This window comes from Phascolarctos cinereus, unplaced genomic scaffold (assembly GCF_003287225.1).
Source record: "Phascolarctos cinereus isolate Bilbo 61053 unplaced genomic scaffold, phaCin_HiC Scaffold_4;HRSCAF=312, whole genome shotgun sequence".
NCBI lineage: Eukaryota > Metazoa > Chordata > Mammalia > Diprotodontia > Phascolarctidae > Phascolarctos > Phascolarctos cinereus.
This window is the reverse complement of record NW_027555847.1, coordinates 645269971-645294553: the sequence shown is the minus strand read 5'-3', so window position 1 is coordinate 645294553 and position 24583 is coordinate 645269971. Positions and strand designations below refer to the sequence as shown.

At 37.6% G+C, this 24583-nt stretch overlaps 1 protein-coding gene across 1 annotated transcript in view; it reads left to right on the top strand.

The window, feature by feature from the left end:
* Window positions 1–24583, top strand: part of AGO2 (argonaute RISC catalytic component 2) — a 157126-nt gene that overhangs the window by 42513 nt on the left and 90030 nt on the right. The window contains 1 exon segment of the mRNA XM_020967055.2: window positions 24177–24375. Coding sequence (XP_020822714.1) covers window positions 24177–24375 — 199 coding nt within the window.

The following is a 24583-nucleotide window of genomic DNA, read 5'->3' as shown; positions in this document are numbered from 1 at the left end:
ATGGTGTCACCTTCATTCCCAGAAATGAATACTACTTTAATCTTGTTTTCAAGGTTTATGCATTGCATATATAAGCACATTGGATTAAATAAACCCAGGGCAGTCCAGCTCTCTTCTAAGGGCATGTGTTTCTCATGTTTCCCTTTCAGGCTAACCATCCCCTTATTATAGGGGCAGTAACCCAGGCCAGCCCACCAGTTGCCTAACTTTTAGTACTCAGGGGTAATGGGTGATCTGCTTTTTCTCTAAAGTTGAGAGATTATTCAGCGCAATTGTGTGAAACATGATGGGGTTACCAATTTAAACAGATATGGAGAGAGATGCATTCTGTACCACCCAGATAGTAACATGAAATATGGATTATTTTCAAGGTGGATAGAAAGGGTAAAAAGCTCTATTTAGTGAGAGCTTATACTCTGACTTGTAGCTATACACACACACACACACACACACACACACACACACACACACACACACACACACACACACACTTTCCTTAGCTTCCTTTCTGAAGGTTGGTTACCATCATCTAAAAATGATCAATCAATCCCTTCAGCTTAGGAACATTACTTTAAGACTGGTCTCAAATGGATTTGAACTAGCTAGAGGAGCAGCAGAGTAGGAAGGACACCTTATGTCTAGGAGGCAGGTTTATATGATAACTGATGCTAGCTGTATGACTGTGGTAAGATCATTTCCCTTCTAAGCCCGAGTTTCCTCATCTCTAAAATGGACATAGTAAGATTTGTATTACTTAGCTTATTGGCTACACCAAAAAAAGGCACTGGAGATAGAAACTTGTTGGTTTGGGGGCAGAGATCTCCCAGTGTTTTAACCTTTTTTAATGTCCTTCTACCTGGGGAAATGATGGAAGGGGGCTAATATGACTCAAACTGCCTTCAGCTAAGGAACTGTAGGCAGCTGAAGTCCTACAGGGGTGGGGAACTGATGGCAGAGTACTGCCCTGAAAAGGGAGTAACCTGGAAGCAGCAGCCTGTGGCAATAGATACTGGAAGACGGGAGGAACCTGAAAGAAGCAGGCCATACATGAAATCCTTAGCCCTTGACTCCAGGACCAAGCCCAAGAGCTATGTGTGTTGATCATGGACAAGGTTTATCTGTATAGATACTATGTCTTTTAAACCTTTCATTCCCAGCTGTTGTACTACAGACCTACAAGGGCTTCTATTTTCTCTGTCCTTTTCTCTTGCTTCTCCCCAATATTTGCCTTGTGCTTACTTTGTCTTTTTTAGTATCTCAAATGTCATTAACTATTGCATTGCTGAGCTATGTGTATCCTTGGTCAAATGCAGTGGAAGAGAGGCCATAAGGGAGCCCCTAGGAGGGAGAGAGACAATACAACTATGATATTTTGACATAATGGTTCCCTGAATTGGGGCTTACAGCCTTAAAAAGAGAATTATTGATTTCTTTTGTTCAGTTTTCCTAGGCTGAGGGGGACACTTGTTTTAGGATCTGTCTTTAGGCAGTGGATGAGTCAGCGTTCAGCTGTTTGCCCTGGAGGATGGAGTGGGGAACAATCTTTAGCTGGGGCATTTGCGTCCCATTGTTTCCCCTCTAGCCAGGTGCTGAAAGGAAAACTTACTCTGTAGGGAAGGAATTGAGGGAATGATTTAGCAGAGAAAGTCATCCCCTAGAGGAGGGACTGATGTAGTAGCTAAATTTCAGTAAGAGTTATAGCCCCCTACAGCCTTGCTCACCACTATACTATCTCACTGTCATAGAGCTACTTCATGAGGTAAGTGCTTTGTTAACTGTTGTTAACTTCAGTTAACTATGGAAAGATGCTCTATTTAAAGTTGTAAGCTGTTTAATGCTGAGCCATGTGCTGTATATAAGGTATCATAGAGCAGTAGAAAGACTTCTGGTTTGAGGGTTGGAGGACCTTGTTTAGAATCTTGGGACTTTACTTCTCTGTGTGACCTTGAACAAGTCATTTCTACTCTGCAGTTCTCATTGAATAATTAAGGGGTTGGTCTGAGGCCTCTCCAGCTCTAAATGAGTTCTAAATAATATCCTGTGATATTATGACCTACAAAATATTAATCTGAACATAAGCTCGAATACAATTTTGCAGACTGTTGGCCAATGGGATAAAAGTTCATTGGACCAGGAACCAGGTGGTCTGGCTTTTAGTTTTGCCTCCGTTACTAATTAATTATGTTGTGCTTGGTCACTTAACCTCAGTTGTACATACAGTTAACACACGTAACTTCCTTGGCCCTCAATCAGTCTATTCATCTAAAAAAAAAAAGAGTTGTATTGGATGACTCTGAAATCTCTTTTCCCCCCTCACTGATTTTTATGCACTACTTTTATGTTTATGTAAATACCAGTCTAACAAGAAAAAGTCTGTGTTCTTTCCCAGAGAGGTCTGTGTGAATTTGTAATCTGAAAAACCCAGTTCTGCCACTTACTGAAGGGTATGACTTTGAGCAGATTACTTCCTCTCTGGGCCTTAGTTTCCTCATCTGTAAAATTAAGAGCTTGGACTAGGTCTGACCTAAGTCCCTTTCGACTTTCAATTATGCAAATTCTGTGACTTTGCCAAGTAATCTCTTTGAGTCTCAGTTTCCTGATTAGTAAAAATAGGCTATTACTACTTGCACTATCTAGCTCCTTGGGTTTTTGTGAGATAATGTATGTAAAAGCACTTTGTAACCATAAAGTACTCTCTGAATGTAAGCTAAGCTCTAGAAAGTGTGGGCTCTTTCAAATTGAATCATTTCCCCAGTGCTGTCAAGAGATTGAGGTGGTATAAATAAATGGAATGGTTTTAATGTTTCACAAAATGATTCAACCGTGTATTCTCTGGGGAGAGAAAGATGTCATTGTGAATCAGCTATTTTAATATGGCAGGAGAGAGTCCCATATGTAACATAAATCATACTTTAATTCTACAGAATTTCAAGAGCCAAGAGGACTTTAACAGTGTGAAGACACCCATCTTTTACCGGTGATAATTATATCTTCTACATACCTTAGCAAATGGTCTTTGTGAATTTCTACAACAGAAAAGAATTTATCACTCAGTGACCAAGTTCTGTTGATGAGCCTCTGCATATTTAGCCAGGTTAATTTTTGGTGGCAGTTTTCCAGACCTGTACTTGAAACCTTTCTATCTTGATAGACCCTTTGAGCTAGTTCTATGCCATGGCTAAGGCATCAGTATATAATTTTAGTCTAAGAAAATTTTAATAACAAAAATGCCTTCTCTCTATTTGGAGCTTTATTGTTTACAAAGTGCTTTTATATTTATTGACTGGTTTGATCATAACAGAAGTCCTATAGAGTAGGTAGGGCAAATAAAATAATGACCATTTTTCAGATGAGCAAACTGAGAATCTGAAAGTTTGTGATTTGTCCAAGGTCACATATTTTATAAGTAGTGGAAATGGGATATAAGTCCAAATGTTGTGACTCCTAGCCAAATGGGCTACATTGTTTGGTTGCAAATGAATTTATCATGTAGCCTAAGATAATTTAATTTTTTTCCCCTCCTGCACACGGTTCTTGTATATTAATTGCCTTTAGCTGTAGTATAAAGCCACTGTGATTTTCTTCAGTTACCATATTAACAATATGGTAATTTTTATGCCAGTTCAGTTAAATGAGGAATATTATGAATATATTACTCTGTAGATCTCATAATGCTTTGCAGTTCCAAACAGTAACTGAGGGACACTTTCCAAGGGTTTCTTTGGATTGTTTGGAATTTGGAATGCATTTTCTAACAGAAACAATGTTAATAGTGGCATGGTTAGGGACTTAGACCTGTCTTCAAGCCTATTTTACAATGAAGAATAAGAGACAAACAATACAGTTGCAATATTCCTAATAAAACAAAAATAAATTGGAGAGGAGAATTTTTTTAATTTATTTTGAATGCTGGTGCTTGAGTATGTTTAATTAGATGGAGTAGATGGAAACTCTTGTGGAAAGTTTGAAGGGTACTTATGGACATGTTCAAGGCCTTTAGAGGATGATAGCACCAGGTCTTTGGTCTAATTTCACTTCAAAGATTATACTGTTCTTTTGTTTTCCATATGCCACATATCATTCCACTATTCTGGCTATGATTAAGATGGTTCTTTGTTTGACAAATGTAAGGGGGAGGGTTATTATTAAGGTGACTGGGTAAGAGTTTGAAAGGATGTATTAAGTTGGCATTAAATATAGCTGTGGATAGAGCATGGGAAGTGTACTGTCTCCCAGGGAAAGAAGACAATCAGCTACCTGTGTTAACCGCTAGGTTTAATCACTGATTCATTTAAGCTTGTTTGCCTTCTTTGGCTCTTGCATGCCAATGGCCATTTGTTTCCAAGGGCCATTTGAAAGTTGGGTACTCATAACTTGGGAGTAGTGATTGTATTAATGATTGTGATATTGGTACCTTCCTTCTGGAGCCTCCATTTTGTGGAAAGGCCCAGGTCAACTAGTCTTCGTTCCCTTCTTGGTTCTGGTCCTGACTTCCAAACCTTCAAACTATGGACCTCCTCCCTTTTAGTTCCTTTTTGGTTGTTGTTTTCCCCCTTTAGAATGTAAGCTCTTTAAGGGAAAGGACACTCTTTTTGCTTTAGTTTGTATCCTTAGTGCATAGTGTACATAGTAAGCACTTAATAAATGCTCCTTCTTTGTTTCCTTCCTTTCTTTCCATAATATTTGGTGAATATAATTACTCACCATTTTTAAAAGGCAAAAACAACAAAGTGTTGATGAGAGTGAGGGGGGAGGGGGAATATTTACATCAAATAACTGTGTCTAATATATGTAAGATATATAGGGAAAACACATAATAACATTAAAACACATAAAAAACCAAGAGCCATTCCACAATGCAAAACTTATGAACAAGCGGTTCTCAAAATAAGAACTGCAAACTATTAACTGTATGAGCACCTGCTCTGAGTCATTAGAAATAAGAGAAATGCAATTCAGAGCAACTCTTAGGTTTTACCTCTTACCCAGCAAATTGGCAAAGATGACAAAAGATGGGATCAGTCAGTGTTGATGGGGCTGTGGGAGGACAGGCAACACTAAAACACCATTGGTGAGGCTGTGAACTGCTCTAACCATTCTGTAAAGAAATTTAGAATTGTGACCAAAAAAATGACTAAAGTTCAAATACTCTTTGTCACAGAGATCTCACTGCTAAGGATATAACTACCCCCAAAATTTCAAAGGACAGAAGGAAATTTTCCAATTTTGACAGAAGCATTTTTGGTGGCAGTAAGGAGCTGGAAAATTGTCTAGGGAGTAGCTAAACAAATGGTGGTACGTGAATAGGTGTTATATCACTGAGTGAAAAGAAATAATGGCTATGAAGAATTCAGAAAATCATTGGAAAACTTACTTGAATAGACACTGAGTGAATTAATCAAAGCCAGGAAAACGGTAAGCACAATGACTGTAACAAAGCAAATAGAATTGAAAATGAAATGTAACATTGTATAGGGGCAGCTAGGTGGTACAGTAGGATAGAGAGCTAGCCCAGGAGTCAGGAGAACCTGAATTCAAATCCAGCTTCAGATGCTAGCTGTGTGACCCTGGGCAAGTCCCTTAACCCTATTTACCTAAGTTTCTTCATCTGTAAAGTGAGCTGAAGAAGGAAATTGTAAACCATTCCAGTATCTTTGCCAAGAAGGCTCCAAATAGGGTCCTGAAGAGTCATACATGACTGAAATGACTGAACAACAACAAAAATATTAATTCTAGTGATCAAGCTTGATTCCAGAGAGCATTTGAAAAAATGAATGCTGTCATTTATTTGCAGAGGTGTAGTTAGTGTGTGTGGGAGAGTGCATTTTGAATATTGCATATACTATCAGACTGTTGATATGTTAGTTGGGTTTGCTAAACTACTTACTTTTGTTGTTGTTAGAAGGGAAAACTTTCTAGGTAGGATAGGGAAGAGGAATATATTTGAAAATGAAGGTGGTGTGAAAACAAAATATATTAATACCTTTTAGAAAAAGGTATACCAAAAGACTGAATGTTAACAGCTAGATGGGATCTTGGGATGCATGTTATTCCGTGTCTCTTATTTTACAGATGGAAGGAATGAGGTCCAGGAAAATGGTGACTTACACTTATTCAAGGGTCACACAGCTTATTAGTTATTGGAATAAAGCCTTGTGACCCTGTACTAATTTTTCTTTTATAGTTCTTTGAAAAGCAAAAGTATAAAAGTAGTAGGTATATGTAAGCTTAAAATTGAATATAGATCAAAACTGAGAGTAATTAAAAGAATTTGACTCTCATCTTTCTATATGTTTTCTGTCCTTCCAGCCTGTGTCATATCTACCCTTTCTGAATATTAAAAAAAAAGAAAACCCTTTAAATTCAAATTTGGGAGGCAACTTAGCAGTTCTGAGGACTTCCTGAGAAGTTATTACTATTTGAATTCCATTACATCATTCAGCCTAATGATGAAAATTTGTATTAGGAGCTTTTATTTGGAAATCATTGGAGAGTAGCCAGTCTAAAAATTCAGTTATCTGTGATTTCAGTTTTTAGTTTATTTTTCCTTCAGTTAACTTGGTAGTTTTTACCATCTACAGGTTGTTCTATAGACACTGTTGAATTCTCTTAATGGTATTTCCAGCTGACAAAGGCAGATGTTCCTGTAAGTGTTCTTTTAGATACATACTGAGAATATTCCTGTTAATTATTTTACTAAACAGCTTGCTGTGATTATATGTTATATAGAGTGGGGCTTGTGGTATAATGGGAGGCTTGAGGAGTTAGAAGAATTTACATGTATTAGTTGAATAGGCCACTGTTTCTCCATTGGGGAAACTGATTTCTGAAGTCCTTTTCAGCTCTGAAATTATTTGTGATCTGTGTGAAATAGCTGAACACACATGGTGTTGTAGTGTAAGTTTCTTAGAGGTTAGCAGTTATTCATCTTTATGCATGGTTTTGTACAATATAGGTGCTCAATAAATATTGAATGAATGAGTTCAGTCAAATTGAGTGGACTCATGACTTCTGTGAGGCAGATAAATGTCAATAGAGGTAGAAATATAAAATTTATCAACTCTACTATTTTCAATAATCCTTTTAAATCACTTTCTCTTCCCTTTAATAATTTCCAAATATAATTTTAAAAACTCAATTAAAATTATATGAGCAAAGTAGTCAGTATTTTAGGCACTGTGTAAAATGTAGTCTTAATTTTCCATACTTTTTTGAGGGAAGGAAGGAATGCATTAGAAGCATGGGTGAAACACGTAGAGACAAGAGGTATTCAGAGGATTGCCTTGTACTAGGAACAGTAGGCCAACTTACCAGAAGTGTAGAGTGAACCTGGGTTCACTAGAGCCAGTCTGTGAAGGTCTTTCAATGACAAAGAAATCTATATTTTATATTAGGGGCAAAATAGACCCTGAAGCTTCTTGAGCATGGGAAAGACACGGTCAGTCCAGTTAATGCTTTTGAAATGTTAAATTGACAGCTGTGTGAAGGATGGATTGAAAATGGGAGAGCTTGAAGTCATGAAGTCCAATTCAACTCTTCAATCAATCAATAGCATTTAAGCTATTGGAGGCTCCTTGAAATGGTCTAAATAAGAGGTGATGAGGACCCAAACTTGGGTGTCTGTCTGTGGATTGAGTGGAGAGAAGGGGATGGATGTAGAAATATTGTGGAAGTAAAATCAAAACTTTGGAAGTGATTGGATATACATAGGTAAGTGGGAAGAGTAGAGAGGATCACTCTTAGTAGAGAGTGTGAATCTGTAACTAGAAGGATAGATATGCTTTCAGCAGAAATAGAAAAGTCAGGGAAAAGGTAAGGATAATGAGCTCTTGGACTTGTTTGGGTTTGTGGTATCTACTGGACATGATTCCATTTTAAATGTGCAACCTTCTAGCAAAGAATATGTTATTAGAGAGCTTTGCTTCATAAGTAGAGGTATTTCATTGAAAATAGCCTATTTTGCTGAGGTATTTAGTGATTCTAATTCTGAGCCACAGGTATGTTAATGTTGATATTTCTAAACTCTTTTGCTTTGTGCTTCTTGGGAGTACCTGTCTTTTTGAAAAGTGAATATGGCATGAAGAGCATAGATTTTCTGTCTTTTTTCTTCCTTTCCTCTTTGCCACCTCCCCCTCACACTGTATTTTTGGTTTTTAAAGAATACAAATTAAGTTTGTAATACACTGGGACACTTTATCTTAAACTGTAAAAACTATTCTGGAGAAGCTTTATATCTGACTCTACCAGGTGTTACCTCCACCCTTGGCTCAGGATACCATCCATACCAGTCTCCTCGGTCACTACTACTCCCATTACTTTTATTACTTTCTTATGCTGCTGCCCTATTTTCTTCATACCACCCAAATTCTCTACAAGTATATGGTTGTTGCCTGATTGATTTATTCCCTGAGCTATCTGGCTGTTGGTTTCTTAGTTCCTTGCTTTCTCTGAACCCTTTCCTTATATTTTTAGATATACGGGGTTTGATATCAACTCTCTCATTTTGCCTGCAGGGCAGGTCCTAAGCTTTTCCTTCAGACTATGTCCTAACTTCTCCTCAGGTCACAGTGAACTAGCTCTGTCTTCTCAATAACATTTATCGTAATTAAATTCAACCAACATGGGTTGAGATCCTGCTCTGTAAGACTGCTATAGGAGGATGCAAAAATGTACAAGATATGGTCTTTGTCCTCAAGAAACTTATTAATAGCTATATGGACATGCACACAAGTATGTATTACATTGCTAGATGTTAAGGGGGTGAAAAGTGCACTGGATTCATAGGAAGAAGAGATTGCTTTTTATTTGAAGATTAAGAGAAGGCTTCATGGAAAAGGCAATGTCTAAGTAGGACTTTGAATGATGGACAGGATTTACTTTTTAAGAAAAATTGTTATTATAAAATTAACATCAAAAAAATTGAAGATACATTCAAAACTATGCGACTTAGTGAAAACATCTGGGTTCCAGTGCTGACTTTTAACACTGACTAGTTGTGTTTAAGTCACTTAACCTCAGGAACCTTAGCTTCCTCATCTATAAAATGGAGATTTTAGTAGTACAGGCACGCATATTTGCTCCTTCATATTGTGTTTCAGCCCTCTGTTGTTCTGTACCTCCTGGGGCATATATTTGCTTCTCTTCTCCCCCACGCCTTTGTTCCCCAGGAATTGTTCTCTTACCTCGGCTCTGCTACTGCCTTTGGTAGAGGGATGGTAGCACACAGGTCACCCTCCTCAGAAACCTAAATTTACTCTCTTTTTGTAGTCACTGTCTTTGGTCTTTGTCTGTGGTGAGCTCTCTCAGCTCTGATTCTCTCATCTTTGTCATCTCTTCCTATTAGTTTTTAAAAGACAGTCAAGTCCAAGGGTGAAGCTTAACCATTACTTAGTCATCCAAAATGCCACAACTCCGTAAGTCATCTCCTCAATTGTCATGACTCAGTCATCAGGCAGTACCTAGGAAAAGAGTACTTCCTAATACCACAAAAAGTTCCAAATGAGGTGTTCATGAGGATGTTGTTAGCTTGTGTAGTCCAAAGTAAATTAAATTGACTAGGCCACTCCTACTCCCATATACCCTTCAGACACCCTTGGGCTCTGGTGGCATAGCTTCAGAAACCCGGGATCACCCTCTACCTCCATCCTCTGGTGAGGTATCAAAGGAAGACTTCAGCAAAGTTGTAGTCTTCATGACTAAATATAAATGTGAGTAACAGCTAGGTAGCACAGTGGGTATTGTCTGACCTGAAGTCAGGAAAACATGCGTTCAAATCCAGTTTCACCTGTCTCCTCTCAGGGTTATTGTAGGGATCAGTTGAAATTATTTGTAAAGTGCTTAGCACAGTGCCTAGAACATAATAGGTGCTTAATAAATGTTTGTTGCCTTCATTCCTTACCCTTCTTGGTTTCTACCATGGTCCTTAAATCGGTGTCTTGTAGAATAATTGATTTGTAACATTTGCTTCTTGATGTGGGAATATACAATCAATCAATCAATCAACCAATAAAATGGGGGAGGGAGATAGATATATGCGTTGTAGCACTAGCAGGCCTCTTTAGAAGGGGAGGAGAGTAGTGGAAGAAAAATAGAAAAGAGAATGAATATATTGCATACAGATTTAAAAGTTTCTTGCTTCAATACCTATTGGCCTAAGGGCTGTTACATATTTTTGTGAAATGACATTTGATGTGGTTTAACTCTTTTTCTTTCTTTTTTTTTAATATGGTTTAACTTTTTAAAAAACCTGGTCTAGAGATTAAAACTTTTGTGTATTTTAATAAGGCAATTAAGTAAAACAGTGGCTTGGGATAGTAGAAGGAGCACCAGACCTGGGTTTCAGTCCTGATATTGGCAGATTAGCTGGGTTATTATGAGAAAGCCACTCCCCTTCTCTGAGCCTTGATTTCCTCTTTGGTAACTGTGGAGATTATCCTCCTTGCCCCCACCTACCTTAAGGGTAGTTGTGAAGAGCACACCTTGTAAATTATGAATTCCATAGAGGAAAAAGTTAATCCCTCTCCCAGAGAGGAATAGTCTATCTCAGGAAATAGTCCTCTCTGCTTCACTTGAGCTCTTTGAGCAGTCATTGCTGGTCAGTTTTGTGGTAGAAAGGAATTTTTTCCCCCACTATAGGTTTGCCTTGGATGGTCACTTCCATCCATTACTACAATTCTGTCATCTCAATGGGAGTTGATATATTATGAATGTAATTTGTAGAGTTAATATATTGTCTTTAAATGTGTATGGTCTAAAATAAAAGCCCAGGAGGAGGCCATTTCCATATTTGTAGGTGCTGCCTATATTGGTGCTGAGCTGATAGTGTTTGAGAACCAGAGCGACATAGGCCTAAATGAGTTGTATTGGTTTGACATTGGCACCAATCATATCTTTGCATTCCACGCTTTCAGAGAAAGGAGTACACTACGTTTGTACAGAGTGTTATTATGAGTGTCCCATTTCTGATTCCAGACTCAGAAACCAGGTCCATTGTAAGCCTGCTTATATGATGAGCCAGAAATCAGGAAACAGGCCCTTGGTTGTCATGACAACCAGTAAATGCTGAACTACTTCCTCAGAGCTAGAATCCACATTGAGATGGAAGCCACCCAGAACAGTAATTTGAAGAAGTAGTCTTGTGTCAAGTTGGACAAGTAGCCTTGTCAGACATATACTGAGGCACACATAGCCCCTAACTGTTACTTCCTCTTCTTATCCAGGGACTTGTACTGAATATGCACACATTTAGGCATGTGCATATATTTTCTTCCTTGTGCCTCCTGGTAAATCTAAAATGTGTCGTGTGTGTGTGTGTGTGTGTGTGTGTGTGTGTGTGCGCGCGCGCGTGCGCATGTGCCACATGCTCTTGCGTGTGCTGGCTTTTGACTGGACCCATGATTTTAGTTGCCTAAGGAAACTCCTACCTATGTGCTTCTGTAGGTGAGCATAATTTTAGAGAATTGCCTTAAGCACTGAGAAATTAAGTGGCTTGCCATGGGACACAGCCAGCATGTGTCAGAGATGGAAGAACCTGAACCCAGGTCTTACTGCCTTTGATTCCTCTTCTGTATTCACCATGCCTCACTGCCTCTTTATTGAAATATCAGTTTCTAAATTTTTTTTTTTAATTTTTTGAGATCTGACTCACTGTTCCCTCATGAAGCACAAAACATCACAGGGCTGGCTGTTTATGCTATTGTTATTCCCTACTGTGTCAGAGCACTGTAGGACCATGAACACTTTTGAGAATCTGAACAGAGCACACGGGTGGGTACATAAAGGTGAGCAGCTTGTCTCTCAGTAAAGCATGACTGCGCAGCTATACTTTAATAGATCATCCTGGCCTGTCTCCAGGTTCCTGGGTATGTCAGTTGATCTTGATCTTACCTTGACTTTTCTCTGACAACTGTCTCTTCAGATTTCCTCCAGGTATTTTCATTGATTCCCAGCTTGCATTCCAGTCTTCCTGGCATTTTTAGAGCCCTGGTACAGATATAATCATTCTGCTACCTTCCTGGAGTTTCTGCTGGCTCTGCTGACCCAACAACCCAATTTTCTTTTCCATCTTAGGACTCCTGCTCTCTTCTGTTCTGACAAACTGAGCCTTTAGGAATCTCATTTCTTTACCCTAAAACTCTAGAGCAGAACTACTTTGGTTATTTGGTCCTCAGGGACATATTCTGCTCTGGAATTTCTGAGATCTCTAGTGAAGGGATGCTTGCTGGGCCATATTGTCCTTAAGGGGGGTCAGTTCCAGGATCCCCATGAAGGATTAGTATTCATCTAGAAGCACATTCAGAGGATCAAATTATGAACCCTGCCTATGACCCTTAAAACTCTACTTCCTTCTAGGAGTTCACCTTGTAATGGAAGAGACAACACATAAATAATTAGATGTGGGTGTGGGTGGGTTTATTTATGGTGTGATGTGTTTTTGAGGGGTGGGAAGGAGAGAAAATAATTGAATGAGAATGGGAATAATTTCAGAGGGGAAGGCACTAGAAGCTGGAAGGACCTGAAAAGTCCACCTGCAGAACATGGGATTTGAGCTGACTCTTTTAAAAGAAGCCAGGGAAACTGAAAAGTAGAATTGAGCTTTACAGGCATGGAGGGGACAGACAAAGCACAAAGGTGCTGATATGGGAGATGGATTGCTTTATTTGAAAAACAGCGAGTTGGACAGTGTAGATGCATCAGGCAAGGAGGGGAGTAGACTGGAAAGGTAAAAAGGACTTAGGTTATGAAGAGCTTTAAATGGTAAAGGAATTTATGTTTAATTGTAGTGGTAACAGGGAGAAACTATAGTTTAATGAGCAGGAGAGAGGCAGTAGGGGCAGAGGGAACATGGTCAGACCTATGCCTTGGAAAAATGAACTTTGGCAGCTTAGTGGAGGGTATATTGCTAAAAGGAGAGATTTGAGAGACCACTTAAACGACTGTTGCAATAGACCTGGCAGGAGGGGATGGGTGACTTAGGAGGATGGTGGTGCTCTTGACAAGTAATAAGGGAGTTTGGGAGGTGGGGGGGAAGAAACTGAGTTCTGTTTTGGAAAGTTTGAGGTAGCTACAGGACATGCTGTTCAAGATGTGAAAAAAGCATTTGGTGGTGTGGGACTGTACTTCATGAGAGAGACCATGCAGCTGGACATACAGATCTGGGAATTATCTGCGTAGAGATGGTGATTGAACACATGAGAGCTGGCAAGATCACCAAGTGAGAAAATAGAGAGTGAAAAGAAATGGGGGCCTAGGACCACCTTGGGGAAAACTACAATTACTTGAGGTAACATGGATGAAGCAAAAGGAGGCTGAGGAACAATCAGATGGATAGAGGGAGAATGAGTAAACAACAGTGTCACAAAATGGTGAGCACTGTGCTAAATGTTACAAAGAGCTCAAGAAGAATAAGGATTGAGAAAAGACCCATAGACTTGGTAATTTAGAAATTACTGGCAATTTTGGAGAGTGCAGGTTAGTTGAAAAGATTGGAAGCCAGAGTTCAGAAGTCTTTTAAAAGAATGAGAAAGGTGAAGCTGCTGTTTAGATGCTTTTCTCCATAAGTTTGGCCAGAAAAATAGTGGGTATCAAGTAAAGGTTTTTTGTTTGTTTGTTTGTTTGTTTTGTTTTGTTGTTTTTTTAAGGGAGACGGGGGAGTGATTGTAGGTAGCCTGGAAAGAGAATGAAGAACACATAGTGGAACCCTCCCTAGTAACAAAGAAAAACACTTAAGAAAACCCCATTGTTTGATAGTGTTTGCAACATACTTACAAATAGCTTGTACTGCTTTTTCCCCTTATATGTATTTCTCTGAATTACTTCATGTCTTATAACATAGAAATATTCCATTAGTCAGATTAACACAAGCATTTATCAGATGCTTACCAGGCATTGTGCAAAGCATTGGGAATGTAAATACAAGCAGAAAGATTCCTTGCCTTGTAGGAGCTTATATTCTAATGGAAGAAGACAACACATAAAGAACGTTATTTCCAGGCTTTTTTCTTGCTTTGTTTTGTTTATTTTGCTACTGCAAAAAAAATTAGGTGCTATGAATATTTCAGAATTTATAGGACATTACATTCTATCAAGGTGAACTGAGGTTTTCTGTATTATCTTCCTTGGGATTGCCAGATAAAAGGGTACAGACAGTTTATGTTTTGGCAATATGTTGACTTTTACGTGAGTAAATTTACACATATCTCATTGAATTGTGAGGGAGCATAGATAATGTTCCATTATTTTTTCTCCAGGACCTGGCTTCATTGGTTTTTCAGTTACTCAGATTTTTAAAAAATTTACATTGTGTATGTTTTCTTGATTCTGTAGATTTCACTTTGCACCCATTTATACAAATCTCCTGTACTATTTTGAATTCCTCATTTCTTGCTGCACGATAACGTTACATTTCATTCGCCCACCAAGGCTTTTTCAACCATTTCTCAACTGATGGATGCTTCCTTGGTTTATTTCTTAGCTGCCACAAAGAGTGCTGTGAATATTGTTTTTATGAATTTTTTTTAATGGAGTAAGAACTATAGAGTGGTTTTTCTTGAATAAGTTCAAATTACTAGCTTATTTAGACCCTATTTGTAAAGACTCAGGCTTTTAGTGTTGTTTCAAATAGATAGAGGAGATAATTTGTGGCAGGGGTGGTAGTCTGGAATCCTATTGATTTGCAGGCCCATATTGTGGTATGTTATGGAAAAAACTTTTGAGTACTGCTTTTTCTATTTCCCATTACTCTGTTGTTCTAAGTGAGATTCTGTCCCTTTGTTTCCTCCTGTCTCTTCTTATCTGAATGGAGGACCTAGTAAATAGCTTCTAGCTCTACTAATTTAGTTATTTTTATTGGACTGAATGTTGAAAACTAATGAGTTAGGAGAGTGTGGCCAGGAAAGGCATGCAACCCTTTCTTTTTCCTTTTCTTTAGAAGTATTGGTAACTTCAACCTTTGTCAGATGGGTTTGATGAGGATCAACTAGTGGTTATTTTTTAGAAGACTCATGATTGCAATGATAAATCTCTCCTTTTCATATGTCAGAAGTCCTGTATTTATTATATAGGCTTTCTTGAAATAGAAATTTATTGCTGTGTATTTTGAATCCTCTCTTATGTTCTGCTGTGCACATGGCAATACTTTTTTTTCTTTTCTTATTTTTTATTCAAGTTGTAGTATTTAAGTTTATAATGTTTCTTTTTCTTTTCTTGTTGTGTATTTAAGTTTAAAATAAATGAATAAAAAAAGAAAAAACCCTGAAAAGCCTCTTCATTTGACTGACTAGTTATACGATGTGACTTATGAATTTCTTAGGCCTTACCTTTCCCTCTTTTATTCTACCATTTATGAACATAAAGTAATAAGTGCTTTCCCCCCACATCAAATATACAAGTATTTATATATTCGAATTGAAATTTTGCAAATAGTCTCCTTTTGAGTTGTTGGGTTGTTTTTCCAGTTATATATTGTATTTGATGTTCAGTCATTTCAGTTGTGGCCGATTCATTGTGACCCCATTTGGGATTTTCTTGGCAAAGATAGTGGAATGGTTTGCCATTTCCTTCTCCAGCTCATTTGACAGATGAGGAAACTGAGGCAAACGGGGTTAAGTGACTTTCCCAGGATCACCCAGCTAGTAAGTGTCTGGGGCTAGATTTGAACTCAGGAAGATGAGTCTTCCTGACTCCAGGCCTGCCACTCTATCCACTGAGCCACCTAACTGGCTTTAAGAATTAACAAAGTATGGGGCAGCTAGGTGGTACAGTGGATGGATAGAGAACCGGCCCAGGAGTCAGGAGGACCTGAGTTCAAATTCAGCCTCAGATATAATACTTACTAGCTGTGTGATTGAGCAAGTCACTTAACCCCAATTGCCTCGCAAGAAAAAGAAAAGAATTAACAAAGTATGAAGCTGTTCTAGTGGTCCTGCCATTGTTTAAAAACATTTTTGCAAATCCTCTAAAAATAATTGCCTTCTGAGTCAGTTTGAGCCACATTTGCAAATCAGGCTCATTACTTTATAGTCATATCTCCATTTTAAAAAATCTAGAATCCTTTTATTTAGATTATCTATCACACTTTTCTTTGAGTAATGATCAGGTCTAAAAAGTCATGCTTAACCTCAAAAGGCGAGGATTTGTCCCTAAGGAAGAGAGAGGTTGTGAGATCTGACAGCAAGCTCCCTTCTTTCCATTAGGATTGCTCAACCCTGGCTCAAGCCCTTTGTAATTTTCATTAATTAACTCTTCCTGGGGCTATCGTTGCCTACATTATTCTCCCTCTCTATATGAGAGGGAAGAGTCTACACCTTTGCTTTCCTAATACAAATCTATGATCATGTCAAGTGCTAAAACACTCTGATCAGTTCTTACAATTCTTGTTGAATCAGTTATATTTATTTTAATGTCTTCCCTTTTATCCTTGTTTCCCCCACAGTGCATCACATATAGAATATACATATTCTCTCCATACATGTTTTTGGGTATGTATGTTTTTCCAATTAAAGAAACATTTATTGAGATTCTGAAGTCAGGACTCGGGGTTGCACAGAAAAGAGGACAGTAGTCTACAGTGATGTGTGAGTTTTCAAGCATGGGTAATTGGGGGAAGTGCTACCATTAAGAGAAAAGGAAAGCTAAAACAAGAAATATCTTAGTGCTAGACATGTGAAATTTGAGATGCTACTGGGACAGCATAGGTGTAGATGAAAATGAGACTCGAGAATCAGGTCCTGGGTTCAGATCTTGCCTCTGATGCTTACTACCTGGATGATTTTAAGTCACTTAAATTCCCCACGCCCTGTTTACTTATCTATAAAATAAAGGGTTTGGGTTAGATGATATCTGAGGTCTCCTCCAGCCAGCTCTTGTTCTGTGCTCCTTTGATCTGTATTAATCCCCAGCTCAAAAACTTTCAGTGGCTACTTTTCTACTGAGTCAATTCCCATCTACTTAAGATGACATTCAAGGCAGTCCATAATCCTGATGTCACTACCCCCTTTTCATCATAGCAGTCAAATTGCCACGTTTCCCAAAATCATTCCATGTTTTTTTTTCCTTTTTGTTCCAGTCCTTTATTCTCTTCTTTCTTCCCAACTCCATTCACCTCTCCATATCTACCTTCAGAAATCCTCTCAAGGCCCAAGTCCATATCCTCTGTAAATCTTAAAAGTGACCTTTCTCTCAAGTTCTCATAAAACTTTGTCCTTTTTATGTACTTTACCCTATTCCAACTTACAGTTATTTGAGCATGTCTTATCACCCCTGTTCTAAGTTAGCTTTTGTGGTAAGGAAGAGAGAGACAGAGAGAGAGAGGGAGAGGGAGACAGAGAGAGAAATGTTGCAGGCAGTGATTGAGATAGCATACTTTAGTAGGAAGCACATATTCTTAGAGCCTGTATGGGTGTAAGTGCTAGCTTTCATACTTTTTAAGCTGTGTAATTGTAACTATTTGATTTATAAAATATAATGACTTAATTTTACTTGTGATTACTACTTGATTTTTAGTCTTTCATTGTCTGTAATATGGGGTTATAATTGCACAACCTATGACAAACTTGAATAATTGCCACATGGAAGAAGGTTCATTGTTCTCCCATTGGGCAGAAGTAGGAGCAGTGTATAGAAGCTGTAAAGATGCAAATTTAGGCTTTAGGAGCAATTCCCTAATGCTCAGGGCTAACTATAGGTAGAATGGACTGCCTCTGGAGGCAGTGGTTTCCTCGTTGTAAAATATCTGTGGTTGGGTAACTACTGGTTCAATATGTTGTATAGGGAGATTTTTGTTCAGGTATTAGTAGAACTAGAAAGTTACTGAGGTTCCTTCCAGCTGTGAGAGTTGATCTGTGAAATGCCTTTTTTTTTTTTTGCTTTTAGGCAATTGGGGTTAAGTGACTTGCCCAGGGTCACACAGCTAGTAAATGTCAAGTGTTTGATCTGAGGAGGGATTTGAACTCAGGTCCTTTTGACTTCAGGGCTGGTGCTCCATCCACCATGCCATCTACCTGCCCCATGTGAAATGTTTTGTTAAGACTGTCAGGTGTTACTAACTGAATTACCTCACATAACAATGTAAATTAAATTTGGTTATGAAGGCTGATTAGGATTTGTTTAGGTGGAGAAGAGGTAGGAAGGTATCCTGCATAGAGAGAGAGAGCAGCATGTACAAAGACATAGAAGTTAGGTATTAAGAGACTGACCTGTCTAAAATGGAGATAGTCTCTGGGGAGTAATGGAAGATGAGATTAGAGAGACAAAGGGAGGCCATATTATACTATAATAAAAGATAGGCTAAGATATGTGTACTTGTTTCTGTAGTCTTTTTGTTGAATGGGAATGACATGTTGTGAATGGTTTCTTTTAATGGCTCTTCTTACATTCATTTCTCTTATTATGTATGCCCATTTTCTTCCCTCTTGTCCTGTTTAGACCTTTAATTTTTTATCTTTGAAACATATTTCATGTTGACCTTTATCTAATATTCTTATATGCTTATAGAGTTATAGCTGAGAACTAGCTGAGAAACCATCCATGCCAGTAGTTCTTATTCTTTTTTGTGTCATAGACCACTTTGGGAATCTGAAACCTAGAGACTTTTATCAGAATATTGCACAAAGCAAAATACATAGGATTACCAAGGAAACCAATAATTTTGAAATAAGGATGTAATTTTTTTTTCTTGTCTAATTTCACAGAGCTCTTGAAATCTCTCCTTGAAAATCTTTGGACTCCAGGTTAGGAACCTCTGGGCTAGACCAGCTTTTACAGTTGAGAAAACCGAGATCCAAAGACATGAAGTGACTTAGCTAAGGGTACAGCTTGTTGCAGATCTGGGGATCTGAACCCATGTCTTCTCACTCCATGTCTAGCATGTTGCTAGTCACACTATCCCAGGCCTACCTCCATTTTTGCGTACCAAGCCTTCCTGTTATTATCCTGTGAAATATCTGCTAGATCTTTTTACATGATACTTCACTGCTATTTGCATCTTGAGTGATTTCCGTTCATTCCTGTACTGTCATTCAGTTTAGTATTTTGTTTTTCAGTCTTCCTGCTTGTTTTGAGCTTTACTCTGGGGACTTTCCCTGCGAGTTGTAAAAATAGAACTCTTCATTGGCTCCAGGGACCAATTTGAGTTTTGTATTCCCACGGTAGTACGTAGAAAGTTCCCATCTTCCAGGTTTGATATCTATGGTGATTTCATGTTCCTAATGTCTTTTAATAACATGTATAGGGCCCATCTTTACATTAAACTGAAAGAACAAGGTGAAAAATTAAAATACTAGGTGAAAGAACCCTGAATGTATTGGAAATATGAGGGTGACTTCCTTTTGGGTCTAGAGATTAATAGCAGGTAAGCTTCCACCACCCCCACTTGGCAAATGTTATAGAATATTTGGGTCAAGTTGTTTGCTCAGTTTAATTTTTCTGCCACATTAAATGTGTGCCTTTCTCTCAGATGTGTGCCATGTAGTTCCTTTTTGTTCAATTTAGGGATAAACATAAGATCCTTAGAAAATAAAGCATCATTTAAAGCAGAGATTCTTAAACTTTTTGTGTGTTCTGTAGCCTTTTGACATTCTGGTGAAACTATGGCTCACTTCTCAGAATGTTCGTAAATGCATAAAATTAAATACATAGGATTATGTAGGAAGTCAATCATATTGAAATATGGTTATCAAAATATTTCTTTTAAAAAATGTTCACAAAATATGTTTAATAGGAGTGTATATATATAGCCTATATCAGATTGCATGCCATCTTGGGGAGGAAGGGGGAGAAAAATATAAAACTCAAAAGCTTATGGAAGTGATTGTTGATAAATTAAATTAATTTTAAAAATGTTCCCAGTCCCCAGGTTAAGACTTTCTGTTCTAAAGGCAGGTCTGTAAGTCTCTACAGTCCTCCAAAAGACAGTAGGAAAGCCTCTTCAGATGATTCTTATTGCTCCTACCATTTTAGAATGGCATTTTTAAACTTTTCATTTTTTCCCCCTTGTCTTCAATAAATAGGACTAGAGAAGAACTGTAGAGCCAGGCGTTTTAGACTTGGAAGAAATGTTAGAGATACCAACCTCCTTTTTCTACAGATATGGAAACTGAGTACCAGAAAACTTAAGTGACATTACTTACATGTTTTTAATGTATAAATAATCAGAACATACACCTTTTCAGATGTTCCAGGCCCAGTGTAGCTGCTATGCATGTCACCATCGTCATATAACTAGTTATTGGCAGAAGCAGAGCTAAAAACCTTACTCTTTGTTATGTTTTCAGATGGAATTGGCTGACAACATTAGCTACATAGGTGCGTGTAAGGTACTATAAGACATAAATGAATGAATGAATGAATCTCTTGGTGTCAGTATCATCATTCTAAGTACTTAACTAATCCATTGCAGTGTTCTAGACTGACCATCAGTAAGACTGAATTTTTCCATACTGAAGTTCTAAAATGAGAGGGACAGATTTTACCTAGTTTTGTATCTTTCTTTTGGAAACATCATTTTGAAGCGAAATTTTATTTTTCATCATACTAAACAGTGACTGTTAGAGGGATAGGAACTTCATTAAGACATTTACAGAGTCTGTATAGTCACTGTAGTTTCCGGATGTCCTGCATTTGGCTGGGTCAGAAATACCGTGAGAACAGCATGCATTATTTTTAGTACATAACTTTTATTTCCTGTAAATAAAATTAAAGATGCAAATGTATGAAATTGACCTTTTAAAAAAAATGTCTTATTTTGAAACGGATATATTTAGGTAGGTTTTACTTGGTAACTTGAGTTATTTAATTTATTTTCTTGTTCTTTATTTTTTAGAATACAGTGAAATACAGTCCATTTGAGTTCCACTAATTTGTGTTTATTAAAAATAAATTCGTTTATATGTGTACTTTCTATATAGGAAAGCTTCACTGTGCAAACTAATAGTATAATATCATGGGCATGTATTGAACCTACATGTTAAAACAAAGAGTTTTTAAAGAGTGTACTATATTGTTTATACTATAAAAATGTGCTGGTAATTTAAAATATATCCTGCCTATGCACTGATGCAAAGTCAGTAGGCTCTCTACATGACAATACTTCTGTTACTTCTTGTTTTAGTTACTATATGAGCGTGAACTGAATAGTTTAATTCTTTAAAAATATTTCAAAGCGCTATCTTTCCATCAGTTCAGATAGACCTTTCCATGATCTTGTCTGAGTAAGTGAAATTTACTGAAAATTGTCTTGCTCTAATGTTGATCCTTTTTTAAAAAAATCAAAATGAATAGAAAAAAAATAAAATATTTGGTATATGATTAATCAATGACTGTGGCTACTAAAGCAGTAAATTAAAACATGAAGCCCTGTTGTATTAGAAAATTATAGGAACCGTATTATATTAGAAAGTTATAGATATTTATCCTAGAGAAGAGAATAGAGGGAGAGCTTAATCACTTTCTTCAAATATTTAAATGATTGTCATATGAAAGATTGCATTTGTATAGCTCTAGAGCAGTAATCTCTAAACTATTTTGATTATGCATCCTAGTCAGTAAAAAATGACTGAGTATTCATCCTTGATATTTAGATACTTAATTGTACATTGTGTGAATGTATTACTAATAATTGCATTGTAAAGCTTATACAAAATAGACATTTAAACAGGATGAGAGTAATGTGAAATATTTGATCCTAACTTCATTAAAAAGAATTCCTTTGCATTCCTATGTATTTGATTTTATGCATTTAACAACATTATTTCACTGAGAGGTGGTCCCTAGACATCACCAGACTACCAGAGGTGTCCAAGATTCACGTGCAAAAATATTAAACCTCCTTGTTTTAGAATCACTAGAGACCCCTGAAGTTTATCGAGTAAGAGCTACCTTTTAAGAAAATTATTTTGGCAATTGTATGGAGAATAGCTTTTGGTGGGAAAAGACCTGAAACGAGGAGACCAGTTAAGAGGCCATTGTAATAGCCCAGGGGACAGGTAATATGGACTGGAATGTGGTTGGTGGCCATGTTAGTGGCAAGAAGGGAAAGGGAAAGGATGGAAGTGATGTTATGGATTTGGCAACTAAGTAGCTCTATGAGGTGAGGGAAAATGAAGAGTTGTGAATAACACCAGGGTTGCAAAACCTGTGTGAGTGGAAGAATTTCTCAACAGAAACAATGTTTTGGAGAGGAGGCTTAGGGCTTACAATAACCTATCCATGGCTGTTAATCCTGTGCTGGTTAAGATATACCAACAAGAATCAAAAAATGTAAGGGGGGCAGGGGGGGATTATTCTCTGCCATTGAAAGGTGCCTCCTGTAGCCATGAGATGTTGGGGAGTAGTGTGTAGAGACACTGGAGGTGGTATGAGGAATTTTGCATATAGCATCCTTGTGGTTTGGAGAACATTCTAACTGCTTTGAGGGGCCAAATCCTGAACACCCCTTTAGGTCAGTGGTGTGAGGTCAGAATTGGAGAATGTTTGAAGAAATGTTATAGTCTTGTTGAAGATAGGCCATGGCTCCCTGTGATTGTAGTTTATCTTCTCACCCTCTTGTTGATTGATCACTCAAACCTTAAGGAGTCAAGTCTCAGCCCCTATATGGGAGACTACTGCAGTAGAGGACTGAATGAGATATATTACAAGAAGGAAAACTTTAACTTAGTAAAAGGAAACATTAGCTTCCCACTAATCTGAGCATTATTAATGGTGGAATGTGCTGTTTTGTGTACTGAGGAGTTCAATGTCGCCAGTGCTGTTGGCACAGAGGCTAGATAATGATAACTTGTCAAAAATGACATGGGGTAACAGGTGACCACATGTGGAGTCAAATGACCTGAGGTTGAATCCCAACTCTGAGATTTCATTTTTTTGTGATCTTAGGCAGATCATTTCCCTTCCCATGGCCCTTAGTTTCCACATATGTACAGTGAGAGAAAGAGGATGGCCCTAGGTGGTCTTGATCATCATGAAAATAACTGACATTTGGGCAATACTTGAAAGCTTTTCAAAGCATCTTATGTATGTTATATTGTTTGATTTATACACCGTCCTGTGAGTTGTACAGCAGCTATTGTCATTTCCTATGAAGAAACTTAGGCTGAGAGAAATTAAATAACCTGCCCAACTTCACTTAGTTTAGTAAATGTCTGAGATAGTTTTTGTACCTTAAGATCTAAATCCTGTGATTCAGTGATTCATCCTTAAGGTAGTCCTAAATCTCATAAGATATTTAGGACTGATACAGTTATTGGAGGTCACCTTATCCAATCCTCTGATTTTATAGATGAGGAAATAAAGTCCCAGAGATATAAAATGACTTAACATGAGGCACAAAGAGTAAATGTCAGAGCCAAAGTCAGATTAGATAATATCCCTTTTATTCTACGAAAGCATATCAATTTAGTATATAAAAATGGAAAAGAGTTTGCCAAACTCTCATCTATTTCTGTAAAGGTAATATAAGAGTATAGAAGAAAAGAACTTAACTAGATAACCAGAATCTACTTTGAAGGCAGATCTTTTATGAATCATTGATACATTAAGATTCATGTTTATAGGGCCATCCACATTAATCTGTATGTAATAAGGATGGTAATGGTAATGAGATCTGATGTGTCTGTCCCTGTCATGTAGCCATGTGGTGCTTTGGGTGTTCTAAGAGGGACCAGTAGAGTGCAGGCATATCTAGAGGGTAAGAATATATTTGACAGGAAAGCTGGATTTTTTACGTTTTACACTTCTAATATATTTATCTCCCTACCTTTAGTGGTCCTATGGAAAATGCTATATTCTCTGTCTATCTGTCTGTCTGTCTCTCCCTCCCCTTCTTTTCTCTCCCATATGAAATTCTAATAAAATGAGGAATGGAAATTCCTCATGGAAATGTATTTATGGTAATCAGTAAATTGTCACTGGCCAAGCTGCTTCCCTTTTCTTAAGACATTTTTAGATGTCAAACTTGAGGATTCCTTGATCAAATAAGAATTGGACTAGATAGTAAATGACCCTTTCAACACTTGAGAGGGTAGGATTTTATGAAATCAAGGAAGTTATTTTTCCTTCTTCCATAAAATATTTGATTTAGATGAATTCTATATTGCTAATCTAATTATAGTTTTAAAAAATAATAATCTGTTTTAAACTTCACTAGGTAATTGTTTTTGTTTTTCTGTTTTTCTGTTTTTCAGCACTCACGGCTCCTCCAACACCACCCTCACCAATGCAGGCAACATACACCTTTAAGCCTCCACCTAGACCAGACTTTGGGACTTCTGGGAGAACAATCAAGCTACAGGCTAATTTCTTTGAAATGGACATTCCAAAAATTGACATCTATCATTATGAATTAGATATCAAGCCGGAGAAATGCCCTAGAAGAGTTAACAGGTATTACCATTATTAGTTTTAAGCAAGTGCTGTAGAAATGGAGTGTATTTTTGACCAAAGCATTTCGTGTAATGGCAACAATTTCTCAGAAGACCCTTCTGCTCCTTTACCAGAAAGTTTAAAAGTCATTCTGATAACTCTAAAATGTTTTCTCACTTGTGGAGGTCCCTTTTCAATTGAATGTCTTCAGCTGTGATGATTTTTTTCA